General features: G+C 41.1%; 1 protein-coding gene across 1 annotated transcript in view; it reads right to left on the bottom strand.

Annotated features, from left to right (window-relative positions):
* LOC124862873 (adhesion G protein-coupled receptor L1-like) overlaps positions 1–26,127 on the bottom strand; it is a 133,237-nt gene that overhangs the window by 41,613 nt on the left and 65,497 nt on the right. The window contains 2 exon segments of the mRNA XM_047357054.1: positions 2,364–2,473; positions 3,673–3,886. Coding sequence (XP_047213010.1) covers positions 2,364–2,473; positions 3,673–3,886 — 324 coding nt within the window.

Raw genomic sequence — 26,127 nt, forward strand, 5'->3', positions numbered from 1 at the left:
ACACACCATCTCAGCTGCTATGACACGTAATCTTTACATATCACTTCCATCACCCTTTTGTTGAGACAACCAACGAAAAACATGCGTCAGATGGTGCCCAAGTGCCCGGCATTCGCAGTCAGACGTGAACGATGGGGCATTACCAGAGCGATTAGCAGCAGCAAATTCAATTAATCTTGACAAATCTCTGCTGAGGCAGAACTAAAGAGTACAGTGCACCTCCCTCTCCTGGTAATTAAAAGTGGCCCAGTTGAGAGGCGTATGGTGCGATGGTGAATTGGTTTCAGGATGAAAAGTTCCAGCTCAGAGTTTTAATGTGTCAAGTCATGTTTATTCTGTCATACAAGTCCAGATGCAAAGAGCAGCCCACAGCCTGAGCTGTATATGAATTCAATCTTGTTTGCATTTGTCTATTCAGAGCATGACAGAAGGGCAGAAGATATTGGCTTCTTTGTTATACCAGACAGGCAGAACCTTTCGTCACGTAGAGATCAGCTTCCAATTTTCTGCTCATTGCGTGTTCACAGGGAACAAAGTTTTGACAAACAGAGAGGGAAAAATGCAAGTCAGCAGCTATCAATTCATCTTACACTTTGATTGCTCGGTAGACAGCAAAAAAAGCTCCCTTTGAAAGTCAAAGAGAATAATGCAAGGTCAGAATCCAAGAGGGAAAGGAGATAGGACAAACTGATTGATGCTACTGTGACCCTCAGTGAACAATAGACATAAAGCTACCGTACAGGATTGTACTGTAGACAGTGACTGGTGAAGATGGTCAGCATGACCGCTGTTTACACCCAGAAGAAAATAAGAAGAGACGGTGGAAAATCCCTGAGCAAAACAAGAGCAGAAAGCAAACTGGTTCCTAAAGTGTTTGGATTTGATTTGTCCCACCTGAAAAAAAAGAAACCAACAGAGACAGAAGAAGAAATAGAACTCAATGGAAAGACAAAAAATTTATTGAAAGGCATAAAAAATTTGGATAAATTTGAGGGTGCTAAAAATGGCTTGTACTTTGGTATGCACATTGGAAATAAAGAGAAAAGCTGAGAAAATGTAAAAAGAGAGACAGACATGGAAAGAAGTCAAGCTGACTGTGTGGGATAACACAGAGATGGAGATGAAAAAGAAGGTTGAGAGAAGAAAAGGGAAGTTAACTGGTTGGTGTTTTCTCAGTCCTGTGGCTCACCTTGACCTCCACTTCTGAAAGAAAGTAGAAAATCATCTCATATCCTTAAAAATGAAACAACACTCACACCCTAAATATTATCTAGAGTTTAACGTTTTAACCCCAAATACCCAATACCTCTGTTCAGTGGAGGGGTGCACCACTGCTCCCCCCCTCAGACAGGCAGTCCTGCACAGTGAAGGGATCAATCCTGATCGTAATAATACATAAGAGGGTGAGGGGGAGACTGAGCGGAGATTTTCACATGAGCAAGGATCAACGCAACAACATATAAACACAGCCATCTCTGCTCTTTGGACTGCGCAAGTGTCCTTCTATTTGTGTGTAGATGCCTACTTAGACAGGAGGTATCTGGGAGAAAAAAATATCAATTTGTGCACCCCCCAACTCTTCTTTATTTTGTTTTATGTGAGTGTAGCTTTGTGCAGCCCACACCTGCCTCAGACTTTTGAGCAGCGCAGTCAGGAAGCCAGCCGTTACCATGGGGACAGTTAAATGTGTGGCGCTGCAGGTCATGTGCTCTAAAATAAGCCCTTCGCCTGTTTGTGTTAACATTTTCTTCTGTGATGTGTGGCAAACACTCAACGCTCCCCTGCCAGAGAGTCTCCCTGAGCCCAATTTTAATTTTTATTAGAATCAGAGGGACAGCCAAGGTGTTTGGCAGCAGATAAAGGCAGAAGCACGCCCCGGGGGTAATCAGTGCATGAGTTTGGGGCAGTGTCTGTTACACCGCTGTGATCACCAATAGGGGCTGACCCCATGTTTGCAGTAGATGTGAGTGAAGTGCTTATCAGACCCAGTGTTTGTGGACCATCCCCTCTATGTGAAAATCCCCCTCAGGTTCGGTGCATCACTCTGTTGATGGAGAAATAAGGATTAGTGCTCTGTGATCGTCTTCATGTTTGTGTCTGTGCAATGTGCCATAGAGTAAGAAGAGAGAGAGAGAGAGAGAGAGAGAGCAGGTGAGGACTGATGTGTGTCTTGTTTTGTCTTTATGTGTTAAAGAAATCCAGAGAGAGAAAGTGTGTACATGTGACTGAATTGTCACTTCTTGAGGGGAGTTGAAGAGGGGCTAGGGGGGTTGAGGTTAAGATAGAGGTAAGGATGGGAGGGGTGATAAATGGGGTGAGAGGGGTGGGGAAGCCAGAGGTGGTGACGGGGTCTCAGTACTCACTGTAGGGGACACACTCATACTGGATCTCCAAATACTTGTAGGTCCCTGGGCAGGGGTCTGGGAACACATCTGAGCCTGCGACCACCACGCACTGAGTGCGATTATTACACCTGAGAGATGAGATGGACAAGGGGAGTTGGGGAGAGACGAAAGAGAGGGAAGGAGAGGGGGAGTAAGCGATAAAAAAATATGAGTGCCATTGTAAGAAAGACAAAGAGGAGTGGTTATAAAAGTAACATCTTCATGATCAGAAAGACGGAGGGAATGGTAGGGAAGGGGAGTAATTTCACACTACACTAGATCATGTGACAACTACACCCGAGGGGAGGTAGGAAACAGGCAGGGAGGGGAAAATGGGGAAAAGGATCAAGGATGGAGAGAAGCAAGGAGGGAGGGAGGGAGCGGGCGGGCGGGTGACGTCAGAGCCTCCTTTCCTGGGGGATTGTGAGTGGGAGCAATTAGAGGTGAGAGAACAGGGAAGGGCAAATTGGGTGGGTGAGGGAGATTTAAGGCAAATACACCACGAACTTTGTGGAACACGTAATTGCATACTACTTGTACATCTCAACCAAATTTCTGCATACTCTCATGTCTGCACAGCCTGAGCAAAATAAACACTGAGAAAAATATACTCATTTGCATGCACTGAGTGGTTCTCAATATGACACAGTTTTTTTATTTAGCTTTGAGCATTTTTCCACTATGCGGGCTTCTTCTCGCTTTATATCTAAAATCTCTGCTGCACTCACTCCATCATCCCATCATTTCTGTAAGTCTTTTTCCTTCTTTTAGTCTCTCAATACTCCCCTCCATCCCCTGCTGCTTTCCTCCCTTGCTCTCTTGCGCTCTCCCCAAGCCTCTGCCACCATTACATGTGTGATGGATAGCTGGGAGAGGGTTCCCATTGATCTGAGCTCACAGGAAGAAGATGCTGAGCTCAAACAGGGAGAGCAACAGTGGGAAGCCCTTCAAACACTTCGGCAACAATTCCCAAGCTCATGCATTCTCATACACCCACTCATGCATGCAAACGCAACTAAATATGAGCCAACACTATCGTTGAGTTAAATATTTCACCAAAAAGCTTTGGTGTTTTACAGCTATTTAAAAAAAAAAATTCTAATTTGTTTGCCGGAAGGGTTGAATTTCTTTCAAACTGATGTAGGTGACCAAATGGTACACAACAGGATGGAAAAACTGGGAATTATTGAGGGATTATGCTGTGAAATAGTATCTTGTTTCCTTTGCCAATAGCAGGTTCTGACTCTGCACAAACACATGCACAAGATCCAAACAGATCAATAGTTACCTCTGTGACATTATCTTGAAGGCGTCAGGCAGGTAACACTGCACATTCTCCATCTGAAAGGGATCCGCATCACAGATCTTGTCATCGGTGCGGCCGTAATTGGCTGTCTCAATCATTATGACATCGCTTCCGGGACAGCGCAACTCGATTGGGTAGCCTTCACATGCCAGCTCCCGGCGCATAAGGCCAAATGGCATCATTGACCGGCTTAGAGCTGGAAAAGAAAAAAGGAGAGCAGATTGATTATTCACTAAACGTTACTACCTTTAGAAGACTTTTTATTATTCAGCTACATTGTAAATATTATATGTAGTGTCTGACAAGAGCTGGTGGAACAAGTCTTGATGTAGAACACAAATTATCCATTAATGTCTTCTATTCGATGAGTAGTAATATTGTCATACTGTTGATACACAGCCTGGCCATTCCATTTTCACATTGAAACGTCACAGATCACATATTGGCATAAAAAGGTTTGCAGCCAAGCCAGCTTCTCCAGTGAGATATGGCACCGCTTGTGAAACAAACTGTGAGAGTTTCAAATGTTAACAAACTCCTACACACAACCAGGCAAGAGCTTATAATGCTCATTCTCTCACCAAATGTGTCCTTTTCACCATTATTTGTTTATTCCACCTAAACAATGCGACCGAGCTAAACATTTTGATCCCATTTAAAAAGGAAATAATACATATTATTCTGATAATACAACAAGAAAAAATAAAAATCTAAAACAGAAAATCAGTGTCTTTGCTAACTTTCACCTCAGCTTTGAACACAATTTGCATACCCACTGCTAGTAATCAGCCCTCTGAGAGGAATGTCAATGTACTGCAATGACTGAGAGGAGAAGGGTCAGATGGGACAGTGAGGTACTCAGGGTTAATCGCTGAGCCATACTGAGAGGCATGAAAGAGGGCTGCAAAGAGGCTCTGAGAGAGACACTCGTTCTCTCTCTAGCTCTCTATAACTACATGTATTTTAACTGCTCGAGTAATCAGACCGACACACAAAAATAACAAAAGGGCAATGAACAACCTTGGCAGTACAGATGGAAGCAAATACACACTACAAATAGAGGCACTGCGTAAAATGGAAATTAAACAGAAAAATAACCAGTTTTCGTCTGCGGTGAGTCTCACGCCAGTGAATGTGAGAGTTGCTGTCCATGGTACTGAAATGCTTAACCCTCCTTGGAAAGACAACATCCCAGGAATTCAAGCTGCATTTGAGACTCTTAGGTGTGGAGCAGTCGGCTGTTCTGAACGATCAGACGTCTTTGACTGAGATCTTCTTTGGAATGTCAGTAGGAAGGACGTGGACATACAGAGCTGGCTGTGAGCATACTGTCAAATCCAGACAGAACAGCACTAGCTCTACTTTAATAAGACGGAAGTTCTTTATAAACTGAGCCTTTCATTGCACAGCACCTCCCCCTGCAAGACAGGCTCAAAAGCAGACAAGGGCATTGAGTCAGCCTCTCTTCCCTTTACTGTTAGTGCGAGGCTGCTTTCCCTTCCTGAAACTGAACTAACACTGCTTAAGTTTCATACGCTGTCCATTCAGGACGAGTGTCCATCTGGGTTAATGTCAGCGTCAGTCATTTCAGTCATGAAACTGTGCAACATGACTCACTCACATTGGACTCGCTCATATTTCTAAATGTCACTTGTTTATGCAATAGGGACTTTGGTTCAGTTGTGTAACTAAAGCCATTAGGGCTGAATGACTAGCACAGAAAGACTTCAGATCTTTTATGCCTTGCCAGCATGCAGTGCCAGTGCCAAATCGCAAAAGCCTTGATGCAAAAATCGCATACTAATTAAAGCACACTGAGATGCAAACAGCAGGCAAGGCCAGACAAACAAGTCCACACTCAAACACAAAAACCCACACAAGCAAATTAGCACATACTCAGACATACTGGTGTGCATGTTTCAGTCAAGCACACACATTTACATGTACACACACATACCAAGTTGTGGTATCACAGTGGTATTACAATGCGTAGTGCCAGTGTGTGGCCTTGTTCTCTTAACTACCCTGCAGTGTAAATACACAGCAGTGTACAGCTGGCTAGCAATTAGAATCATATAATACACCAAGAGGAGGGAAGAAGTGAAGAGGGCCACCAGCAGTTATCATTTTGAGTCCAGTTACACTGCAGACCAACACAACTCAGATTATCACATAATATGAACTTTTGCTGGAACTAATATAAATATGATACATTTTAGTTAGAAGCCATCAGTTATGTTAGCTATAATACCAATGGTTTACCCTTTTGGACAGTAAGAAACGTGGATACATTCATCAATTTAGGCTACTTTAAATGTATTCAGAGACACAAGTAGGTTGGAGCTTATTCCAGCATTCAATAGGAGAACATTCTGAAGTAGACAAGCTTATTATTCTTTAATAAACTTAAGTTAAAATACCACTGTTTAAAGATATGTATGCAAAGATTTAAAAAATGTACAACTTAATCTAACTGCTTTTATTTAGAAGAAATGATATGGTGAGTTGTTTTTTTTTTTTTCTCAAGAAACGTCATTTCACACTGTCTGGATTGATTGGCTACATGTCACATTCAACAGGTGTGTGCTGGTTTGTCATTGGGGAAAACCCCACACGCTAGGATATTGGACAAAAAAACAAAACAAAAATAAAAAACAAGTATATCGGACCCAGACAATCCAACATGTTGAATATCCCTGATTTGAGGTCCTAGTGGTGACTTTCATCCGTTCTATATTTTTTTTCTAATAATGGTCAGGATCTGAAGATGCCCAGTAAAACATGAAAGCATGAGAGCATGTTGTGGGAAAATTGGCAGATTGGTGTCTATGGCTGATTGACTAGTCCATCACTGCTCCTACTTTCTACGTCTTTCAGCTTTTCCGGCACTGTCACAGCGAGTCATCTATCTCCTTCTAACCCTATCTTCTGCATCTTTTTCTCTCACACCAACTTCAATTCAAAAATACTTTATTAATCTCAAAGGAAAATGTTGTTGTAGCTCATATTATGCAGGTTTCTTCAAATAGCCGTTGTAGATGCTGATGGCTGTTGGCAGGAAGGATCTCCTATAGCGGTCGTTTTTACAGCAGATTTGAAGAAGCCTCTGAATGAAGACACTCTGTTGTTGTATGTCAGTCTCATGAAGAGGATGCTCAGGGTTCTCCATAATGTTCTTCATTTTGTGAAGAATCTTTCTTTGCACAATAATCTCCAGAGGTTCCAGAGGAGTCCTCAGAACAGAGTCAGCCTTCTTTATCAGCTTGTTGAGCTTCTTTAAGTCCTTGGCTCTGATGCAATTACCCCAGCAGATGATGGCAGAAGAGATCACACTCTCCACAACAGACTTAAAATATATATGCAGCATCTTGCTGCAAACACCTCCTCTACCACCTCCACTACTTCTCCCATGATGGAAATAGTGTATGACCTATTATCGTTTCTTTTAAAATCTACAATCATCTCCTTGATAAAAAAAGGGAAGCTTGCAAGCTTTAGCACAAAATCCTAAATGTGAACAATGGAGGTGTTTTGCTGCACCAAGGACTGGTGCATTTTACAAAATAGATGGTGTTGTGAGGAAAGAACATAATGTGACAATATTGAAGCAACATCTTGAGACATCAACAGGAAGTTAAGGCTTGGGTAAAAATAGGTTTTCCTAATGAACATTGACCCTAACTGCCAAATAAGTTGTAAAGTGGCTTAAAGATATTAAAGTCAATGTTTTGAAGCTGTAGATCATAAAATCCTGATCTGAGTCCTGTTGAAAGGAGGCAGTGCTTAAAAGATGCTTGTGAGCAAGTCTGCAGTTATACAAGCTCTGTGAGGACGAAATGGAAAAAAAAAAACAAATTCCAGCAAACAATTGTGGGAAAGTTTTGGAAGGATACATCTGACCCAAGTCCCACCTGAGTGGGCCATGAGTTTCATGCCATGCCTCTATTTTGTTATTTCCATGTTTATTTGATAAACGCTGCCTTATAGGTTCATTATTTGTGCTTACTTTAGTTTTTTTCTGCTTTGTTTCATTTATTATATTCTGTGAGATTTCTTCCCTGTGTTTCTCCCTGTCTGCCCCCTACTACTATTCTCTCTCATTCAGCACCCTGCTTTAATTCTCCTTAGCTGTTGCTCATTCTCACCTGAATGCTCTCACCTGCTTGCCATGCCTTCCTCCTCACTTCTTCTAAATATGAGCTCTATGGTTGTTGTCATCGACTACTGAATTGTACTGTTGTTCACCTGTCTGTTCCAGTTTTTCCTTGTAAATTTACTGGTTCAGTTATTAAAACATTTCCACCCACCATGCAGCTCCAAAGTTCCTGTTTGTGCTTTGGTCGTGCAAGACCCCAGCAATACATGACAAATAAATACATCGTGGTAATCTCTTATACTAATTTAATGTCTCAAATAAATATTTTGTTTCAAATGTATCTGTATAATGAGCACATTTAACTATAATTCTGACTGTAATAAATAGCTGCAGTAAGATCAAATTTAGAATTTCGATTGAGCGCTACAAATAAAAAAAAGAATACATCTGCAGAGTCTTAAACGAGATGACAATAGATACAAACACACATAAAAAGGAAAAAAAGGGGTATAGGTTAAATATCTTGATTACCTTAACTACCTTGTACTATGCTACCGCACAAACATTGAACAAACCTACACAACAAAATTGCAAAGGGACATCTATAGTGGTATAAAAAAGTGTTTGCTCCCTTCCTGATTTCTTATTTTTTGCATGTTTGTCACACTTAAGTGTTTCAGATCATCAAGTAAATGTAAATATTAGTCAAAGACAACACAAGTAAACACAAAATGCAGTTTTTCCATTATTGAGAAAAAAAAAAAAAAAAAAAACCTACACGGCCCTGTGTGAAAAAGTGATTGCTCCCTAAACCTAGTAATTGGTTGGGCCACCCTTAGAAGCAACAACTGCAATCAAGCATTCATGATAAGTTGCAATGAGTATTTCACAGCACTGTGGAGGAATTTTGTCCCACTCATCTTTGTAGAATTGTTGTAATTCAGAGACATTGGAAGGTTTTCGAACATGAACTGCCTTTTTAAGGTCATGCCATAGCATTTCAGTAGGATTCAGGTCAGGACTTTAACTAGGCCACTCCAAAATCTTCATCTTGTTTTTCTTCTGTCTTTCAGAGGCAGACTTGCTGGTGTGTTTTGGATCATTGTCCTGCTGCAGAACCCAAGTTTGTTTCATCTTCAGGATTTCTTGGTAGACAGCAGAATTCATGATTCAATTTATCACAGCAAGTCTTCCATGTCCTGAAGCAGTAAAACAGCCCCAGACCATCACACTACCACCACCCTATTTTACTGTTGGTATGAAGTTCTTTTTCTGAAATGCGTGTTACTTTTACATCAGATGTAATGGGACACACACCTTCCAAAACTTTCAACTTTTGTCTTATCAGTGCACAGAATATTTTAAGTCTGGGGGATCATCGGGATGTTGGAAAACCTGAGAAAAGCCTTAATGTTCTTTAGCATCAGCAGTGGTTTTGTCTTGAAGGCTATTTTTGCCCAGTCTCTTTCTTATGATAGAGACATGACCTCTGACCTTAACTGAGGCAAGCCTGCAGTTCTTTGAATGACGTTGTGGGCTCTTTTGTGATCTCTTAGAAGAGTCATTGCTGCACTCTTGGGGTAATTTTGTTTGGCCCCCCACTCCTGGGAAGGTTTACCAATGTTCCATGTTTTCGCCATTTGTGTTTTGGATAATGGCTCTCAGTGAGGTTTGCTGGAGTCCCAAAGCTTTGGAAATGGCCTTGTAACCTTTTCCAGACTGATAGATCTCAATTACTTTCTTTCTCATTTGTTCCTGAATTTCTTTGGATCTCGGCTACCCCAGCAGTTGTTGGCAGAAGAGATCAAACTCTTCATAACCGACTTATAGAAGATATGCAGAAGTTTGCTGCAAACACTAAAGATCCTAAGCTTCCTCAAGAAGTACAGTCTGCTCTGTCCCTTCTTGAAGACGGCTTCACAGTTGCATCTCCAGTCCAGTCTGTTGTCTTAGTGAATACCGAGGTATTTATACTCCTCCACCACCGCCACTTCTTCTCTCATGGAGGACATTAGTGTTTGACCTAGTCTTGTTTTTCTTAAAATCTAAAATCATCTCCTTTATTTTATTCACGGTCAAGATGAGATGATTGTTTCCACACCATGTCATAAAGCGGTCCACCAGCTCCCTGTACTCAGCTTCTTGTCCATCTCTGATCCACCCCACAACTGCAGAATCATCTGAGTATTTCTGTAGATGACAGGAGTCTGTCTTGTACTGGAAGTCTGAGGTGTACAGAGTGAAAAGGAATGGTGAAAGTACAGTCCCCTGTTGGGGCCATCCATTTTGGTTGCACATTTTGACATGCGCAGCTCAACAGACATCGCAGCTCTGACTTCACTGGGAGCATAAACCGGCTGAGATGGAGAGTTTCGTGGCCATTTCCCACCTGTCTCACAGGACAGTGCAATGGAGGCGCATATCTGGAGAGATAAAAGCTCGCAGGCGAACTTTTGCCCCACAAGGCCATTCCTGGAAGAGCTTGAAAGCTGGAAATCTGTCTGATACGAGAAGATCAGAGGATTTATTCGCCGATCAAAGACCACGCAGATACCCGGCGCAGGTGAAAACCTACAGAGGTTCTATTTCCAAGGAGATGAGTTTTTCCTCCTTGTTATTCAGTCGACTGAACGGTTCTGCATCTTTTCCCCTCCTGGACGGATGAGAAGTTACCGTTTTTTTTTTTTTTCTTAATTTGATCACGGACGCGTGGTCCCGTCTCCCCCTCATTTTTCGTCAGACCTGACCCCTCCTCAACTGGTGGAGAGAAGAAATCAACGTCAAAGTAATTTCGTTATTTTTATATTAAACCGGATAGGTGCATTTAGAGGTCTGGGCAGGATGAGGCATAGTGAAGGTGATTTAGAATCACCAGTAGTTAATCTCAGGTATTAACTTGTTGCATGCAATACTGACTGAAGTGTTTGTTATGATTTGGGGTTGTTTGGTTTTTGGTTTCTGGTTTTTTCTTATGTTTTTCACAGTTAAGGTTTTGACTCGTTCTTTTGTTATTATTATTCTTAGATTTTGAATCATGCTTCTGTTATTTTCCTGGTCATGCTTTAGTTTTGTCGTCTTGTTCATGTTTTGTCAAGTTTGGTTTTGTTTGTATATTAGAGTCTCCGTTTTTGCCGCAGCCATGTTTTGTTCTGTCAAGTTTATTCGGTTCACCTACTCCAAGTTAATCTGTCTCCTTGCTCCACCTGGTTTTCACTCCATATTTACACACCTGTTCAGTTAGTCATCGTGGAAACATCTTTCATTCTCTTGCTCATGTCTAGTTTTCATGCTCAAGTCTTGTTTTTTGATCATGCCATGCCTGTCTTGCCTGCCTGTTTGTTTTTTTCCTACCTCCTGTAGTGAGTGAGTTTTTTTGTTGTTAAATCTTGTGCACTTACCGTCATGCTGCCTTCTGGTCTGCATTCTGGGGTCCTATATCTCACAACCCGTAACAGTTTTATGCTGAACTGTGTTTTGATTTGCTGCGCAAGCGCTGCTGGATTGTGCGTGGTTAATATTTTGTCTGGCTGATCCCAAATCAGCCAGGAGTTAGACTTTTAAAAGTTTTCCATTCAAAGCAACTGTACCTTGTGGTCTGACCACTCTTTGTTCTAGTTTTATTGCTAGAGATTTTCCACCGAGTTCCCGCCTCAGAGTTTATGACTCTTTGTTCAAGATTTGGGGCGTTCAGCTGGTTGTGGCAAAGGGACGTGGCCCCACCATTTTATCAGCTGACTGCTGCAATTGAGACATCAGAACACCAGGAGGACTTCTCTTTCCATTTAACCCAAATTACACATTTTGTCCATAAAAACTACTGGTTTGATCTACATAGACACTTCTTTTATTATTATTGTTAGGTAGTCATTTTTATTTCCTTTGTGTAGAATAGTGCTTGTTAGGTGAAGGTTTTTGGACCAGAATAATGGTATATCAAGATTATTTCACATCAATAAATCCTCATATATATAATTAAGAGAAGCGTTTGTGTTTATTTCGTGCAAGAGTGATTTATCTGTCAAAACAAGGTTGAAGATCCTCCACTTTTGGTGAAGTGGTTGAATAAACAGTGACAATTGGTGGTTTTGGTTAATAATTTGTAATTATTAAAGAGATTTGAGCCCATAATCACCACACCAGAGGACATCTCTGATTTCTATTTGTAAGTAATGATTTTTGGTTAAGAAATTAATTATTTTCCCAAATTATGATTTTAAATTATAATTCTTGATAAATATTAATTAATTAATAATCATAATCAATAATCATAATCCTTACACTCCTGTGCTGCCAACTACCTGGTTAGACACACAACCCTTCAGTCTTATAAACTGTGGTCTGTTTGTCAGGTAGTCTTTGATCCAGGAGATTGATGAGACCTCCACCTGAGTCTTCTGGACTTTCTGACAAAGCAAATCAGGTTGAACTGTATAAAAATGCACCGGAGAAATCAAAGAACATGATCCTCAAAGTGCTGCTGGCTTTGTCCAGATGACAGTGGCTTTGCCAAAGCAGGTGTATGATGGCATCTTCAACTCCAACTTCAAGCGATTGTTTGCTTACTCAGGTGGGCCAACAGGAGTGAGGAGTATTGTCAGAAAGCCTGGCAGAGAGACGGAGTCAGGGAAACAGGCAATACTGCATTCCTGATATTCTGGCTGGGTCCTTTCTAGGGCTTGGAGTTCATCCAGCTTGTTTCCCAACGATCTCACATTTCCCATCATAATCGATGGAAGAGATGGTTTGAACTTCTTCCTTCTCTCTCTTCTCTTTGCTCCTGCTCTGCATCCACAGATTCTCCTTTTCAACTTATCAGGGGATTTGGGGTTGTCGTTGAAGTATTATTTGAGCTTTCCCCGTTGTAAAAAAACAACCCTGTTGCCAGGGTGACGCATCATAACAAATGTCAACATGTATCAGGAAAATTCTTGCAGCTCCACAGCATCCAATACTGGAGAGGATAATCATACAAAAAAATCTATTTAATCCACCACAAGAGGAATTTGAGTACTAAAAGAATTAATCAGAATGAAAAGTAACAGAGCTATTCCAACATGCTGCCACCTTGAGCGGCACAGTTGTAGAAGAAACGTCCTTCAGCATCCTTCTACCAATGTAGTCACTATCCCTCCTGTGAGGATGTCAAAACCCCTTTAGTCTGGCATCTCTGGCTTTATCTCCAACAAATTTAACAAGAGCTGTCCCATGATGTACCTATTCCTGATTCTATTCATCCTCATCACTCCAAAAGAGAATCTCAACATCTTCATCTCTGCTAACTCCAGCTCTGCCTATTGTCTCTTCCTTAGTGCCACTGTCTCTAAACCATAAATCACTGGTCTTTCCACCATCTTTTTTTATCTCTGTTCCCTGTAACGTTACTGGTCCACTTAGGTCCCTCTCATTCGCAAACATGTATTCTGTCCTCCACTGGCTAACCTTCGTTCCTCTCTTTTCCAGGGCAAACCTCCAGTTCTCTAGATTTTCCTTTACCTGTTCCCTGCTCTCACCACAGATTACAATGTCATCTGCAAACATCATAGTCCATGGATATTCCTGTGTAACCTCATCTGTCAACCTGTCCATCATGACAGCAAACAAAAGAGGCTCAGATCCAATCCTTGGAGTCCCACTTCCACCTTGAACTCCTCTGTCACACCTACAGCACACCTCACCACTGTCTTGCAGCTATCATACATTTCCTGTACCACTCTAACAAACTTCTCTGCAAATCCAGACTTCCTCATACAATAGCACAGTTCCTTTCTCGGCACCCTGTCATATTTCTTTCTTTAGATCCACTAGATTTACAAAAACACAATGCAGCTCCCCCTGACATTCTCTGTAATTCTGTATTAACATCCTCAAAACAAATGTTGCATCTGTAAAGCTTTTTCTTGGCATGAAACCATACTTCTGCTCACAGATGCCCACGTCTGACCTAAGTCTAGCTTCCACTACTCTTTCCTATAACTTCATTATGTCTCATCGCCTTTATTCTTCTATTGTTGCCACAGCTCTGCACAGTTCCCTTGTTGTTAAAAACTGGTATCAGCACATACATTGCCTGGCCCAAAAAAAAGTCAGCACCTGGATTTAACTAAGCAAATAGGTACGAGCCTCCCATTGGATAATTACTGCTTGGGCGATTATGTTTCAGCTGGCAGCAAGTTATTTAACCCCAACTGGTGCAATGAGTTGCTTCTCATTTCTTAAATAACCATGTGGAAAGACACATACTGTGGTCGTGGAAACGATGTCAGTCTGTTTCAGAAAGGTCAAATCATTGGCATGCATCAAGCAGAGAAACATCTAAGGAGATTGCAGAAACTACCAAAATTGGGTTAAGTACTATCCAACGCATTATTAAAAACTGGAAGGATAGTGGGGACCAACGGTGTTTTTAGGGTCTCAAAACATTGGGAGCTTTAGCATCAAATCCAAAATATTTAGATTTCATGAAGACAATTTATAGGTAATTTAAAATTAAAATAATATAGGACATATTGTACCAGTTCTCTGTCTCGGCTGGTATTAGACTGAAGGTAAATTATTGTGAGTCAAAAAAAAAAAAAGGTTTGCAATAATTGTACTTTTTATTTTTGTTAGAAGCTGAATGAAAGACAAGATGAAACAGAGTTTAGGCCTGATGAAAAACCATTTTGCTGGAGCAAATAATGACATTTTGAGCTACTTAGAAAAGAACTTAATCTGAATTTTTGCTGACAAATGTTTTTCTTAAACTCAGATGTTTACAATGGGCCAGATAAATGTGCTTCTTTTGTCATCTACATAAATTACCTTTTTAAACATGACATTCTCATAAAAGTGTTCTACTGCTGAGGCTCCATTGTCTTAATTTCTTACATTTGAAAAAAGGAAAGTGGTATAAAGTTGATTTTCCTAAATCTTAGTCAAATGGTAAAATCCTAAAACACGTTAATTTTATTATGCCAAGAGCTTTCGAATTTTTTTTTTTAAATTGTTCCTTCTTTTATGAACCTGTTCTCTTTTATTGCCATCTTTTCAACCCTTCATTCCACTTCTGAAGAAAGTTGACCTGCCAAAAGTAATAAATTAAAAATTTTTCAACACAGGCTTTTGTTCTGCACTGAGCATGTGAGACATTAGTGCAGTTCTTACTATTAAACACTTTGAGAGAAAAGGGTGTTAAGCTGTGGTGTTTAAAATATAGCATAGAGCCTCATCCTGGACCGTATCAGTACTAATATTACAGTTATTAATAACTGTATACATATGGTATGCATGTCTCACCTTCAGTAAAACTGTATCCTTGTTTAATTAGTTAAGGTTATATATTACATGTGTAATTCAGAAAATAAAATAGTTAACTAATCAATGGTCTACCTGTGATTAATTGCTATGATTTATTTCTTAATTATACTGCATATTTAAAGCCAGAGCTTTATGTTTAGAATCAACATAGAAGATATGAAAGAGAAGAGGGAGGTTTACTTTTACACTTTCTACTACATCTTACTGGTACCAGGAGATATTTTGAGCAACACGTTTTTTTGTCTACATGTAGAACTAGACTATAAGATTGGCTGCAGCAATGAGATGAATGTGTTAATCTGAATGACCTTTCAATGTGTTCAGCTACGTTTGGATTAAATGCTTTTATTTTGACTGAAGTAAAAGGATCAGATATTTTCACATTATGATGCAAATCCCACTAGAAGCACACAGAGAAGGTTGCTACTGTTTTCTATTACAGCCAGATCGTTTAACTTCACCTGTAGCTCAGGTTAAAGTTCCTCATCATGACCCTGAAGATGCTCATTAGAGTGAACCTCCACCTCATGTCTTGCTGGGTGAAAAAGTGATTACCGTATTTTTCCGCACTATAAGGCGCACCTTCAATGAATGGCCTATTTTAGAACTTTTTTCATATATAGGGCACACCGGATTATAAGGCGCATAGAATAGAAGCTACTGCAGTCAAACGTTTGACTGGGGTTGCGTTATGCATCCACTAGATGGAGCTGTGCTAAAGAGAATGTTAACAAAACAGTCAGATAAGTCAGTCAGTCAAACTTTATTAATACACTACAAACCAGCGTTCTGATAACTCCATTCACTCTCATGGTAAGGTCTCCTCTACATAGAAATCTATTGAATAGAGCCAACCGCACGTTAGGAATGCATTGGAGTCTATAAAGTTGAAGTTGAAATCAAACGTTAGTTAAAACGTGAAAGGGAACTTTTTCCTGATTCAGTAAACACGTAAAAGAAACAGTTTGATGCACTAAATCAAACGTTAGTACATTCACAATATAGTAGCGTTAACTGTTGAATTCTCTCGCTGCTGCTCTATTCCCATGTTCGACTGCGTAGCTGACAGCCTTGAGTTTGAACTCAGCATCGTAAGCATGTCTCTTGAAAGGTGCAATTTTGGGGTCGTTATACACACACAAGTGGTGTTGGACTAGGAGTAAGCACAGTACAGGTGTTTACCGCTATTACTTCGGCGACACCCCTGACTACGGTAGCCGTAATGCTGCAAGTGGTGCGGCTTTGTAGTTTACCAGTCGTACTGAAACATTGACAGAGCGCCGTGTACAACCAGTATAGATCAACCAATTGATCCATATATAAGGCGCTCCGGATTACAAGGCGCACTGTCATTTTTTGAGAAAATTAATGGTTTTTAAGTGCGCCTTATAGTGCGGAAAATACGGTAGCTGTAACTTACAATTAGCCCATTCCGAGTCAACATTCAGGTTTTACCGCTAACTTCGTCTGGGTTATACCACTCTGCGTCCACCTGTTCCTGAACACTTTTCCTGAGCACTTGCGCATTCGTGGCACCGAGTGCGCAAATAACTATTTTTTGTCTTCTCCTTTTAACTCATTGTCAGGTTAGGTGGAGTGGGACGTGATTAAATGGAACACAATTGAAAATTTGAAGTCCAATACCATATATTGTGGCTGCATCTTTTTAATACTTCTAAATTTCTTCTATCAAGAAGTCCGGGGCTATTCAGAAAACATCCAGGGCTTCCGCCCAGGAAGCCCAGGTCTAACTACGCACCTTTTTGGGGACCCATCATCTTCGAGGAAGAAATGTAGCCGGAAACAAATCCTGAATGATTGTGATCGGCGATCACATTTGGTTAAATCAAATTGAAGAAAAAAAACAGTAGAACTCCAGGCTCTGTTTAATAGTGAAAGTAAGAGCATTCCACACGCACAATGCAAAGGGAACTCAAGGGACTGGGACTGAACAGCGGTGTAGCCTTAAGAAAACCACTAATCAATGAAGCTAACTGGAAATAAAGGCTTCACTTTGCTAGGAAGCATAAAGATTGGACTCTGGGGCAATGGAAGTCCATATGGTCTGATGAGTCCAGATTTACCCTGTTCCAGAGTGATGGGCACATCAGGGTAAGAAGTGATGCACCCATCATGCCTAGTGCCTACTGTACAAGCCTGCGGGGGCCGTGCTATGATCTGGGGTTGCTGCAGTTGGTCAGGTCTGGGTTCAGCAACAGTATGTGTTCAAAGAATGAGGTCAGCTGACTACCTGAATATACTGAATGACCAGGTTGTTCCATCAGTGGATTTTTTCTTCCCTGATGGCACGGGCATATTCCAAGATGACAATGCCAGGGTTCATCGGGCTAGAATTATGAAAGAGTGATTCAGGGAGCGTGAGACATCAATCTCACACATGGATTGGCCACCAGAGTCCAGACCTTAACCCCATTGAGAACTTTGGGATGTGCTGGAGAAGGCTTTGTGCAGCGGTCAGACTCTACCATCATCAATGCAAGATCTTGATGAAAATTTATTGCAACACCGGGTGAAATAAGTCGTGTAACATTGCAGAAGCTTATTGAAACAATGCCACAGCGAGTGTGTGCCGTAGTCAAAGGTAAAGGCGGTCCAACGAAATATTAGTGTTTGACATTTCTTGTTGGTGGTGACTTTTGTTTTCAGCCAGGCAGTGCATCTCCTCTATTCCTCGTGCATCTTCTCTCTCTCTCTAAGATCTCATTGAACAACCAAGTCAAAAACTCTACTGCTGTCTCTCCTAGACACTTACATACCCCCACAGGTATATCATCAGGACCAACTGCCATCCACTTTTCATCCTTCTCAATGCCTTCCTTACTTAATCCTTACTGATCTTTACTACATCCTGATCCACGATGGTCGCTTCTTCTGCTCTTTGTTCTCTCTCATTTTCTTCATTCATCAACTTGTCAAAGTACTGCTCCCATCTTTCTGTCACACTTGTTGCACCCGTTAGTACATTTCCATCTTAATACCTAATCACCCTAACCTGCTGGACATCCTTCCCATCTCTCTCTCTGCCTTGCCAACCTGTATAAAGCCTTCTCTCCCTCCTTAACGTCCAGCATAGCATACAGATTACTATATGCTCTTTGTTTGGCCTTGGCTACCCCTACCTCAACTTTACACTGAGTCTCCCTGCACTTCTGGTGACTCTCTTCAGTCCTCACAGTGTCCCACTCCTTCTTAGTTGATCTTTTTCACCGTATACACTCCTGTACTTCCTCATTCCACCAGCAAGTCTACTTGTCAACAATCCTTCCAAAGGACATACCTAGTCCCAAATAACATGTCTCCCTGACAGCATTAGCTGCAGCTGTCCAGTCTTCTGAAAACACCTCCTGGCCACCCAGAGCCTGTCTAAACTCCTCCCTAAAAGCCAGACAACTTTCTTCCTTCTTCAGCTTCCACCACTTTGTCCTCTGCTCTGCCTTTGTCCTCTTCATCCTATGCACAATCAAATGCATTCTACACACTGCCATCCTGTGCTCTCTGGCAACTTTCTCGCCTACTGCCACCTGTACCCTAATAAAAATGTACACAATAAAAGTAAGTTTACTTATACAGAAAGTGGCTTAAAGAATGTGAACCTCTAGACACAGATCTATCAATTGTGTAAATATTTTTACCCACATATATTTTAGCCATATGTGAGCCGAACCATTATTGAACTTTAGCTCTTCAGTTGTTGCATTAGCCATAATAACTTGTCTTTTTCAGGCAGCAGAAAATCCCTGCTTTCCCCGTATTGTGTTGTGTTTCACACCTGTTCAAACACTTCCTGACAACTTGCAGGACTAAGGTTGGATTTCACACTGTAAATACAGATGGATGCACCTTAAATGTATGCAGAGATGTTTTAAATGGAACATGATGTTTTAAATAAGCATGGAACTCATGGGATTCAGTGTGACTTCCTGTGCGTGTGTGTGCACGCGTGTGTGCGTGCGTGTGTGTTTGTGCATGTGGTGAGTGGCAGCCAGATGGCCTGAGGCCTAGCTGGAGATTCAGTTGGCTCTGAGCTGAGATGAGATGAGCAGAGGATAAGCTTGGACTGGCCATGGGCAATGATTGTCCTTCACTCTGCAGGAATCCATTAAGGTTTCAGATACTTTTCAAAGACATAAACACCCACACACATACACACTCAAACACACACTTGACCACTGGCTGTCAGACTCAATAGTTGAATGACAAAGACTCTCTCCAGCAGTAGCCATTTGTATAGGTGAATGTAGTTTGAAGTCATACTGTGACCCATCTGCATGAGTCACATCATTTGCAAGAGATATTTACCAATTGTCGCACAGATTAATGTGAGACTATTGAATCCAGCAATTATACAATCTAATTTACATGGATGTGTCGGTGTGCAAGAGACAGAGGTCACATGCATAAACACATGCCACTGACAGAAATCTGGTGTTACTTCAGGGCAGCTGGTGTGAGAGCTTCAAGTGGTTGGCTTCAAAATAAAAGCTCCATACAAATTAGGAGCTAGAGAGAACTGATTGGATTTGACTCATTATCCTCACATAGTAATTAAAGCCTGAGGGTTGATAGATGCTTAGACCATTAGACAAGAACATAATTTTCCACAAGCAAGGCTAGCCGTTACTCACTCATTCTTTCCCCACCATTACTACCCACACATTAATATCATGCTCCTGGACAGAGGTCACAAATGAAAATGCTTGCAAAGATTTCATGCAACTCAAGAGAGGAAAGTAGCATCCAGTGTTTTCTGTTTTTGTTACAGTGTCAGTGGGACGCTTTTAGAACTTTTAAAGTTTTTCACATTTCATAATTTTCATACAAGGTATTTGTCAGTTACCTGTATCAAGTTATGCAAAGGTTTAAAAAAGCTTTGGTTTCAAGACCAAAACATTTTTCCTCATGCAACTCCTTGGCTTAAAGTCCTGTTCGTCACATTCAAGAGAAACTACTATAGTGAATGGAGTGCTGACCAGCTGTGCAGAGATTAGAGTAGCACCAAGCTTGCTCTCCCCCACCTGTTCCTGTGCACTGCTGGTCAGGTGGCAAAGTAAGGCTTACAAAAAAATTCCACTCACTTAGAACAAAGACAGATTGAGTTATTTCCAGTTGTCAAAAAAAAAAGTAAGTCATGGTTTGGAAACTAAAGTTGCCTGGTCACATTGTGGTTAGTTTCAAGCATTTTGCATGCTGAGGTGAGTATAGGTTTATCACCACAGAAAGAGTCACTGCAATCTGTAATGTTAGATAAACGGATTTCATTACAGAGTCACTGCTGAAACTTTGTTAAAGTTTGGAGCATTGTTTTTGCAGCAGTGCAGCACATGTCCGGTTTACCTGGTTCCTGAGAGTGGCAACTCTCATTTTAATTCAATCATCAGCAAATGCAAACTGTATGTCTGTTATTAGCTTACTCCCTAAAGTAATGGGGGCGCTGTGTCGGTCCGTTGTAGAGAAGAGAGCTGAGCCAAAAAGCAAACCTCTCAAATTACCGGTCGGTCTACATTCCTACCCTCACCTATGGCCATGAACTTTGGGTCATGACCGAAAGAATGAGATCCTGAATACAAGCGGCTGAAATGAGCTTCCTCCGTAGGGTGGTCGGGCACTCCCTTAGAGATAGTGTGAGGAGCTCGGCCATCCGGGAGGGGCTCGGAGTAGAGCCGCTGCTCCTTCACATCGAGAGGAGCTAGTTGAGGTGGCTGGGCATCTATACTGAATGCCCCTGGATACATTCCTTGGGAGGTGTTCAAGGCATGTCCCACCAGGAGGAGGCCCAGGGGACAGCCCAGGACATCCTGGTGTGATTATGTCTCTAGGCTGGCTTGGGAACGCCTTGGGCTTCCCCCAGAGGAGCTGGAGGAGGTGTCTGGGGAGAGGGAAGTCTGGGCGTCTCTACTGAGTCTGCTGTCCCAGCGACCCGTTCCCGGATGAAGCGGAAGACGACGAGTACTAGAACGAGTACAAGTGTACTAATGTTACTCTGCTTGAGTCTATAAATCAAAATCAAATTGTTGTCTTAGATAATATTATTTTAACTGTAATTATCCATATGCTGGTTATTTCAGCAGAGGGATTGTTGAGTGCTAATTGTTGTTGCTCTATCCTAAATAAAGGCATTTAGATTTAGATCATGTTTTTGTGCAAATACAGCAATACTGTCAAACCATGGTATTTCTACTCAGTTTTCTTATAAGATGACCATCTCAGACCAGCCCATGCCTGTCTCATACTGATCTTAAAGCTGGTTCAACTTATTTTTACCTCTACAAAAGCAAAGAAAAATCTGCATAAAAAAAAGACAAATATAAATTTCTAATCAATATTTAGACGTTCAATTGTTGGTGACACAATCTCTCGTAGCAACCAGCTTCCGAATCTCTAACTGATCCCACAGGCTTGGCAGACCAATCCTTTGGAATTTTCTCGTTTCCTTCTTGGCAGGAACATTTGAGCTTAACTGGGTTGGATCAAGAGTGTCACTGCACAGCCAGATTCAACTTTTTAAAGATGGTAGGTTAAGTTCAGGTCAAGACTCCATCTGGGTTCCACACTTTTAAATACCACACCATTGAATGAAAAAAAAAATAGAATCTATGTTCAGATGTTTCTGAATTTTAAGTAATACTAAAATTAAAAGTGTTGGCCTTGCAGTTTGCTCTACAATTAATTCACAAAAGGAGATGAAACTTGTGGAACCTAGTAAACTGTCTTTTGGGGTAATCAGTACCTCTTTTCCTCCAGATTTTACAAATTTTCAAAAATTAGTCCAGAAAATAGAAAGTGCCAGAATATTGTTTTTTGCAGAGGAGCATTTTTAGAGCATAAATTGGGTGTAAAAGTGATCTACAATCTATCTCTATCTATCTCTATATCTAGATATAGAGATATAGATATATATAGATATAGACATAAACAATAATCTTATACTCTTGGTTAGAATAATCTTGGTTAGAATAATCTATGACATTCATTTTCATTATGCGTCATATACACCACCTAAGGAATTAATTCCCTTACGATTTTCAGATTTCACATTAAAGCTGGCAAGGGAAGACAGTAAAATTTTGCAGTCATTGAACAGAAGCAAGAGTTCCCCGTGATGGAAACCCTTCTCTCGATGAGATTTATCCAGAACAATTTCTACACCACTTTATCAGTTTAGCGCTGCATCTTAGCGAGTCACTTAGCACTCCAAGTTAGAGTAATGACTCGCTGGAGCATGGCCTGTCACTGTGGACGAGCTGAGGCAGTGCGGCCAGAACTGTCACATTCAGGCAGCCTTCAAGCTGAGAAATTGTGACAAAGTGACACCCTGAGACAAACCTAAAGGCCTAACATGATGATGATGGTGATGCTGAAGCTGGGGGCTGTATGAGCTGGTGGGACACTGTTTGTGTGTGTAGGTGTATGTTGGTGTGTGTGTTAGTGTCTCCCCGTATTGTTGGAATGGTGGCCTTAAATTTGGGATCCCATCTCATCTCTGATTCCTTTAACTGTCTTCTACGGGGATAGCAGAAGATGAGATGAGGAGTGACTATATGAGGAATTACCAGCTTTGCTGTAAGGTCAGACCACAAAGCAGAGCCAAAGTGGCACATATCCACACTGATGGAGCTCAGTCAGGCTTAAAACACAGAGGGAGAGAAATGAGAAAGGTTTACGAGAGAAAAAGATAGAAACAATCAAACTAGAAACTAGTCGATCATTATCGTTAAATGCTTTTTTGTACATGCAAAAATGTACTGGCATAAAATGAATGAGGCAGATTGGGATAGAAAAAAAATCTCTGTTGTTCAGATTTGCTCAACACTCCTTCAATCTTCTACAGCCTAGCCTGCCAACTGAACTGAATTACAGCACAGTCCATAACATTACATCATTCATAAGAGAACTGAACATGCCCCACTGCTGACATGTATCCCTTTGCAAACACATACATATCTTAGAGGCAGATACACACAAGCACTAACCCTCATATATTCTCAACCTCCAGAACTCTCAGTGTGTGTTGACAAACCTTGCTCTGGGGGGAACTAGCATGAAAAGCAAAGAGATTAAGATGGGCAGTAAAAAAAACCCCACTGAGACTCAGAACAACACACACACAAACTTGAGTGGGAGAGCAAGACTAGACGTGCTCATACTGTCAAACCAAATTATTGCTTATTCTGGCATCTAATTATGCAATGAAATTGCCTCACTGGGGCGAAACAGCATAACCCAAAATAAAAATCAGACTGCCTAAAACGTAGGAGATTCACCCAGTGGAGAGTATCCTCCATCTCTCCAGAGAGCGGAGGGATGTGGCAGGCTTTGCACAAGTTTTCTCTGTTCTCTGTTTCCAGCACATATTACAGAGGGTGAACCCGGGAGACAGTGAATCAGACCCAGATTCATATAGATTCATGTAAACACTGTGGTGGAGTCAAGCTGAAGGTGCTGCGGGGTAACAGCCAGAGGGATGGTAAAGAAAAGAAGTGACTGAGAAGTAGATACAGAAACGTTTGGAAGACTGTAAGAGAATGAAGACATTAAACTGTTGAAAAGCAGTAGGGAAAGTGAAGAGTGGAGGGGAAAAGGCAGAGGAGCTGGTTGGAAGATTTGCGTGTGCATTTAAAAAAGTTGCAAGCTGCATCCGGAGACTTGTTAGGTGAGATGAGTGTCAAAGCCTGATCCTGCTGCTGTATTAAACACTTAATTAACCTTCTTATATACTAAAAGAGATATTTGGATGTGTGGGTAGAGTGTGTCTGTGTGTACTTTTAAAAAGGCAGGCATATGCGCTGATCGGTTTTTTGCTGTGTGTAATCATTAAACTATGTGCTGTTTCTGAAGCTCTCGCACTTTTAATATTTTAAACCTATTATACCTCAGAATACCTCAAAGACTTGTATGCCTTTTGATTTAACTACAGTACAATGCACTTCATGTTTTGTCTTTTTTACCTCAACACCATCCCTTAATCCCTCATCCAATTTATCCCACCTGGAAAGTCTCTCATTTAGTCTAAATAATCATCATTTGTCCACCACTTCATTTACCCGATCTCTTGATGTCTCTTTCCATTCACTCTTTAGTTCCACTTTTCCCACCTTGTCTTTCTGTTGTATTATAATCCTGTTTTACCAGCTTCACTTCTTTAATCTGTCCTTATTCCTCAATTTCTCCCTCTACCCTTTTTTTACTCGTTGTCCTTGGATGCCAGCCTAAACTTGCTGCCATTTAGTATAAATCTACAGTCCACAAAAAGCACACTTGCTAAAGTTCACAGCATTGTTAGTGCAGACAGACACAACACTTTGCATTAGACCTTTGTGACCGAGGCAATTGAGTGCATAACCGTTATGCTTTGGTGTGGTATTGGTGTTTAACCCCCTTTATTATGATACCAAAAATAAAAACCAGTGCAACCAATTGCCAGAAGTCACCACATTTGGAAACAGAGTCCATCTGTGTGTGATTTAATTTTTGAATAAATGTAGATGTAACCTGGCAGTCTCAAAGTTTGTTAGAGAAAATTAGTGAAGACCAAGGAACACAGCAGGCACCTAGGGGATAAAATTGTGAAAGGGTTGAAACAGGGTTAGGTTATAAATCAATATCCCAAGCTTTTAACTTCTTAACTATTAAGCCCGTCATCTGAAAATGGAAAGACCTTGAAGCAAGTACAAACCTATAAATACATGAAAGTCCACCTAAATTAATTATTCTCAGAAGCAACGATGCGGGTGTTGGGACCCAACTCATCGGGACAGGGGAGGCACAGCGCGCTAATGTCTCTTTGCTGGCAAACAGACAAACTCTTCAAAACTGGATCCAAGGGTGTCATACGATCATTGATCATACAGGTCCTTCTCAAAATATTAGCATATTGTGATAAAGTTCATTATTTTCCATAATGTCATGATGAAAATTTAACATTCATATATTTTTGATTCATTGCACACTAACTGAAATATTTCAGGTCTATTGTCTTAATACGGATGATTTTGGCATACAGCTCATGAAACCCCAAAATTCCTATCTCACAAAATTAGCATATCCTTAAAAGGGTCTCTAAACGAGCTATGAACCTATGAAAATTGCGGAAGCAGTGGACTGAGTCTGGAGTAGAAACATCCAGAGCCACCGTGCACAGGCGTGTGTAGGAAATGGGCTACAGAGAAGCAGCACTGGACTGTTGCTCAGTGGTCCAAAGTACTTTTTTCGGATGAAAGCAAATTCTGCATGTCATTCGGAGATCAAGGTGCCAGAGTCTGGAGGAAGACTGGGGAGAAGCTAAATGCCAAAATGCCAGAAGTCCAGTGTCAAGTACCCACAGTCAGTGATGGTCTGGGGTGCCGTGTCAGCTGCTGGTGTTGGTCCACTGTGTTTTATCAAGGGCAGGGTCAATGCAGCTAGCTATCAGGAGATTTTGGAGCACTTCATGCTTCCATCTGCTGAAAAGCTTAATGGAGATGAAGATTTCATTTTTCAGCACGACTTGGCACCTGCTCACAGTGCCAAAACCACTGGTAAATGGTTTACTGACCATGGTATCACTGTGCTCAATTGGCCTTCCAACTCTCCTGACCTGAACCCCATAGAGAATCTGTGGGATATTGTGAAGAGAACATTGAGAGACTCAAGACCCAACACACTGGATGAGCTAAAGGCCGCTATCGAAGCATCCTGGGCCTCCATACGACCTCAGCAGTGCCACAGGCTGATTGCCTCCATGCCACGCCGCATTGAAGCAGTCATTTCTGCCAAAGGATTCCCAACCAAGTATTGAGTGCATAACTGTACATGATTATTTGAAGGTTGATGTTTTTTGTATTAAAAACACTTTTCTTTTTTTGGTCGGATGAAATATGCTAATTTTGTGAGATAGGAATTTTGGGTTTTCATGAGCTGTATGCCAAAATCATCCGTATTAAGACAATAAAAGACCTGAAATATTTCAGTTAGTGTGCAATGAATCTAAAATATATGAATGTTAAATTTTCATCATGACATTATGGAAAATAATGAACTTTATCACA

The sequence above is a fragment of the Girardinichthys multiradiatus genome, chromosome X (genome assembly GCF_021462225.1).
Source record: "Girardinichthys multiradiatus isolate DD_20200921_A chromosome X, DD_fGirMul_XY1, whole genome shotgun sequence".
NCBI lineage: Eukaryota > Metazoa > Chordata > Actinopteri > Cyprinodontiformes > Goodeidae > Girardinichthys > Girardinichthys multiradiatus.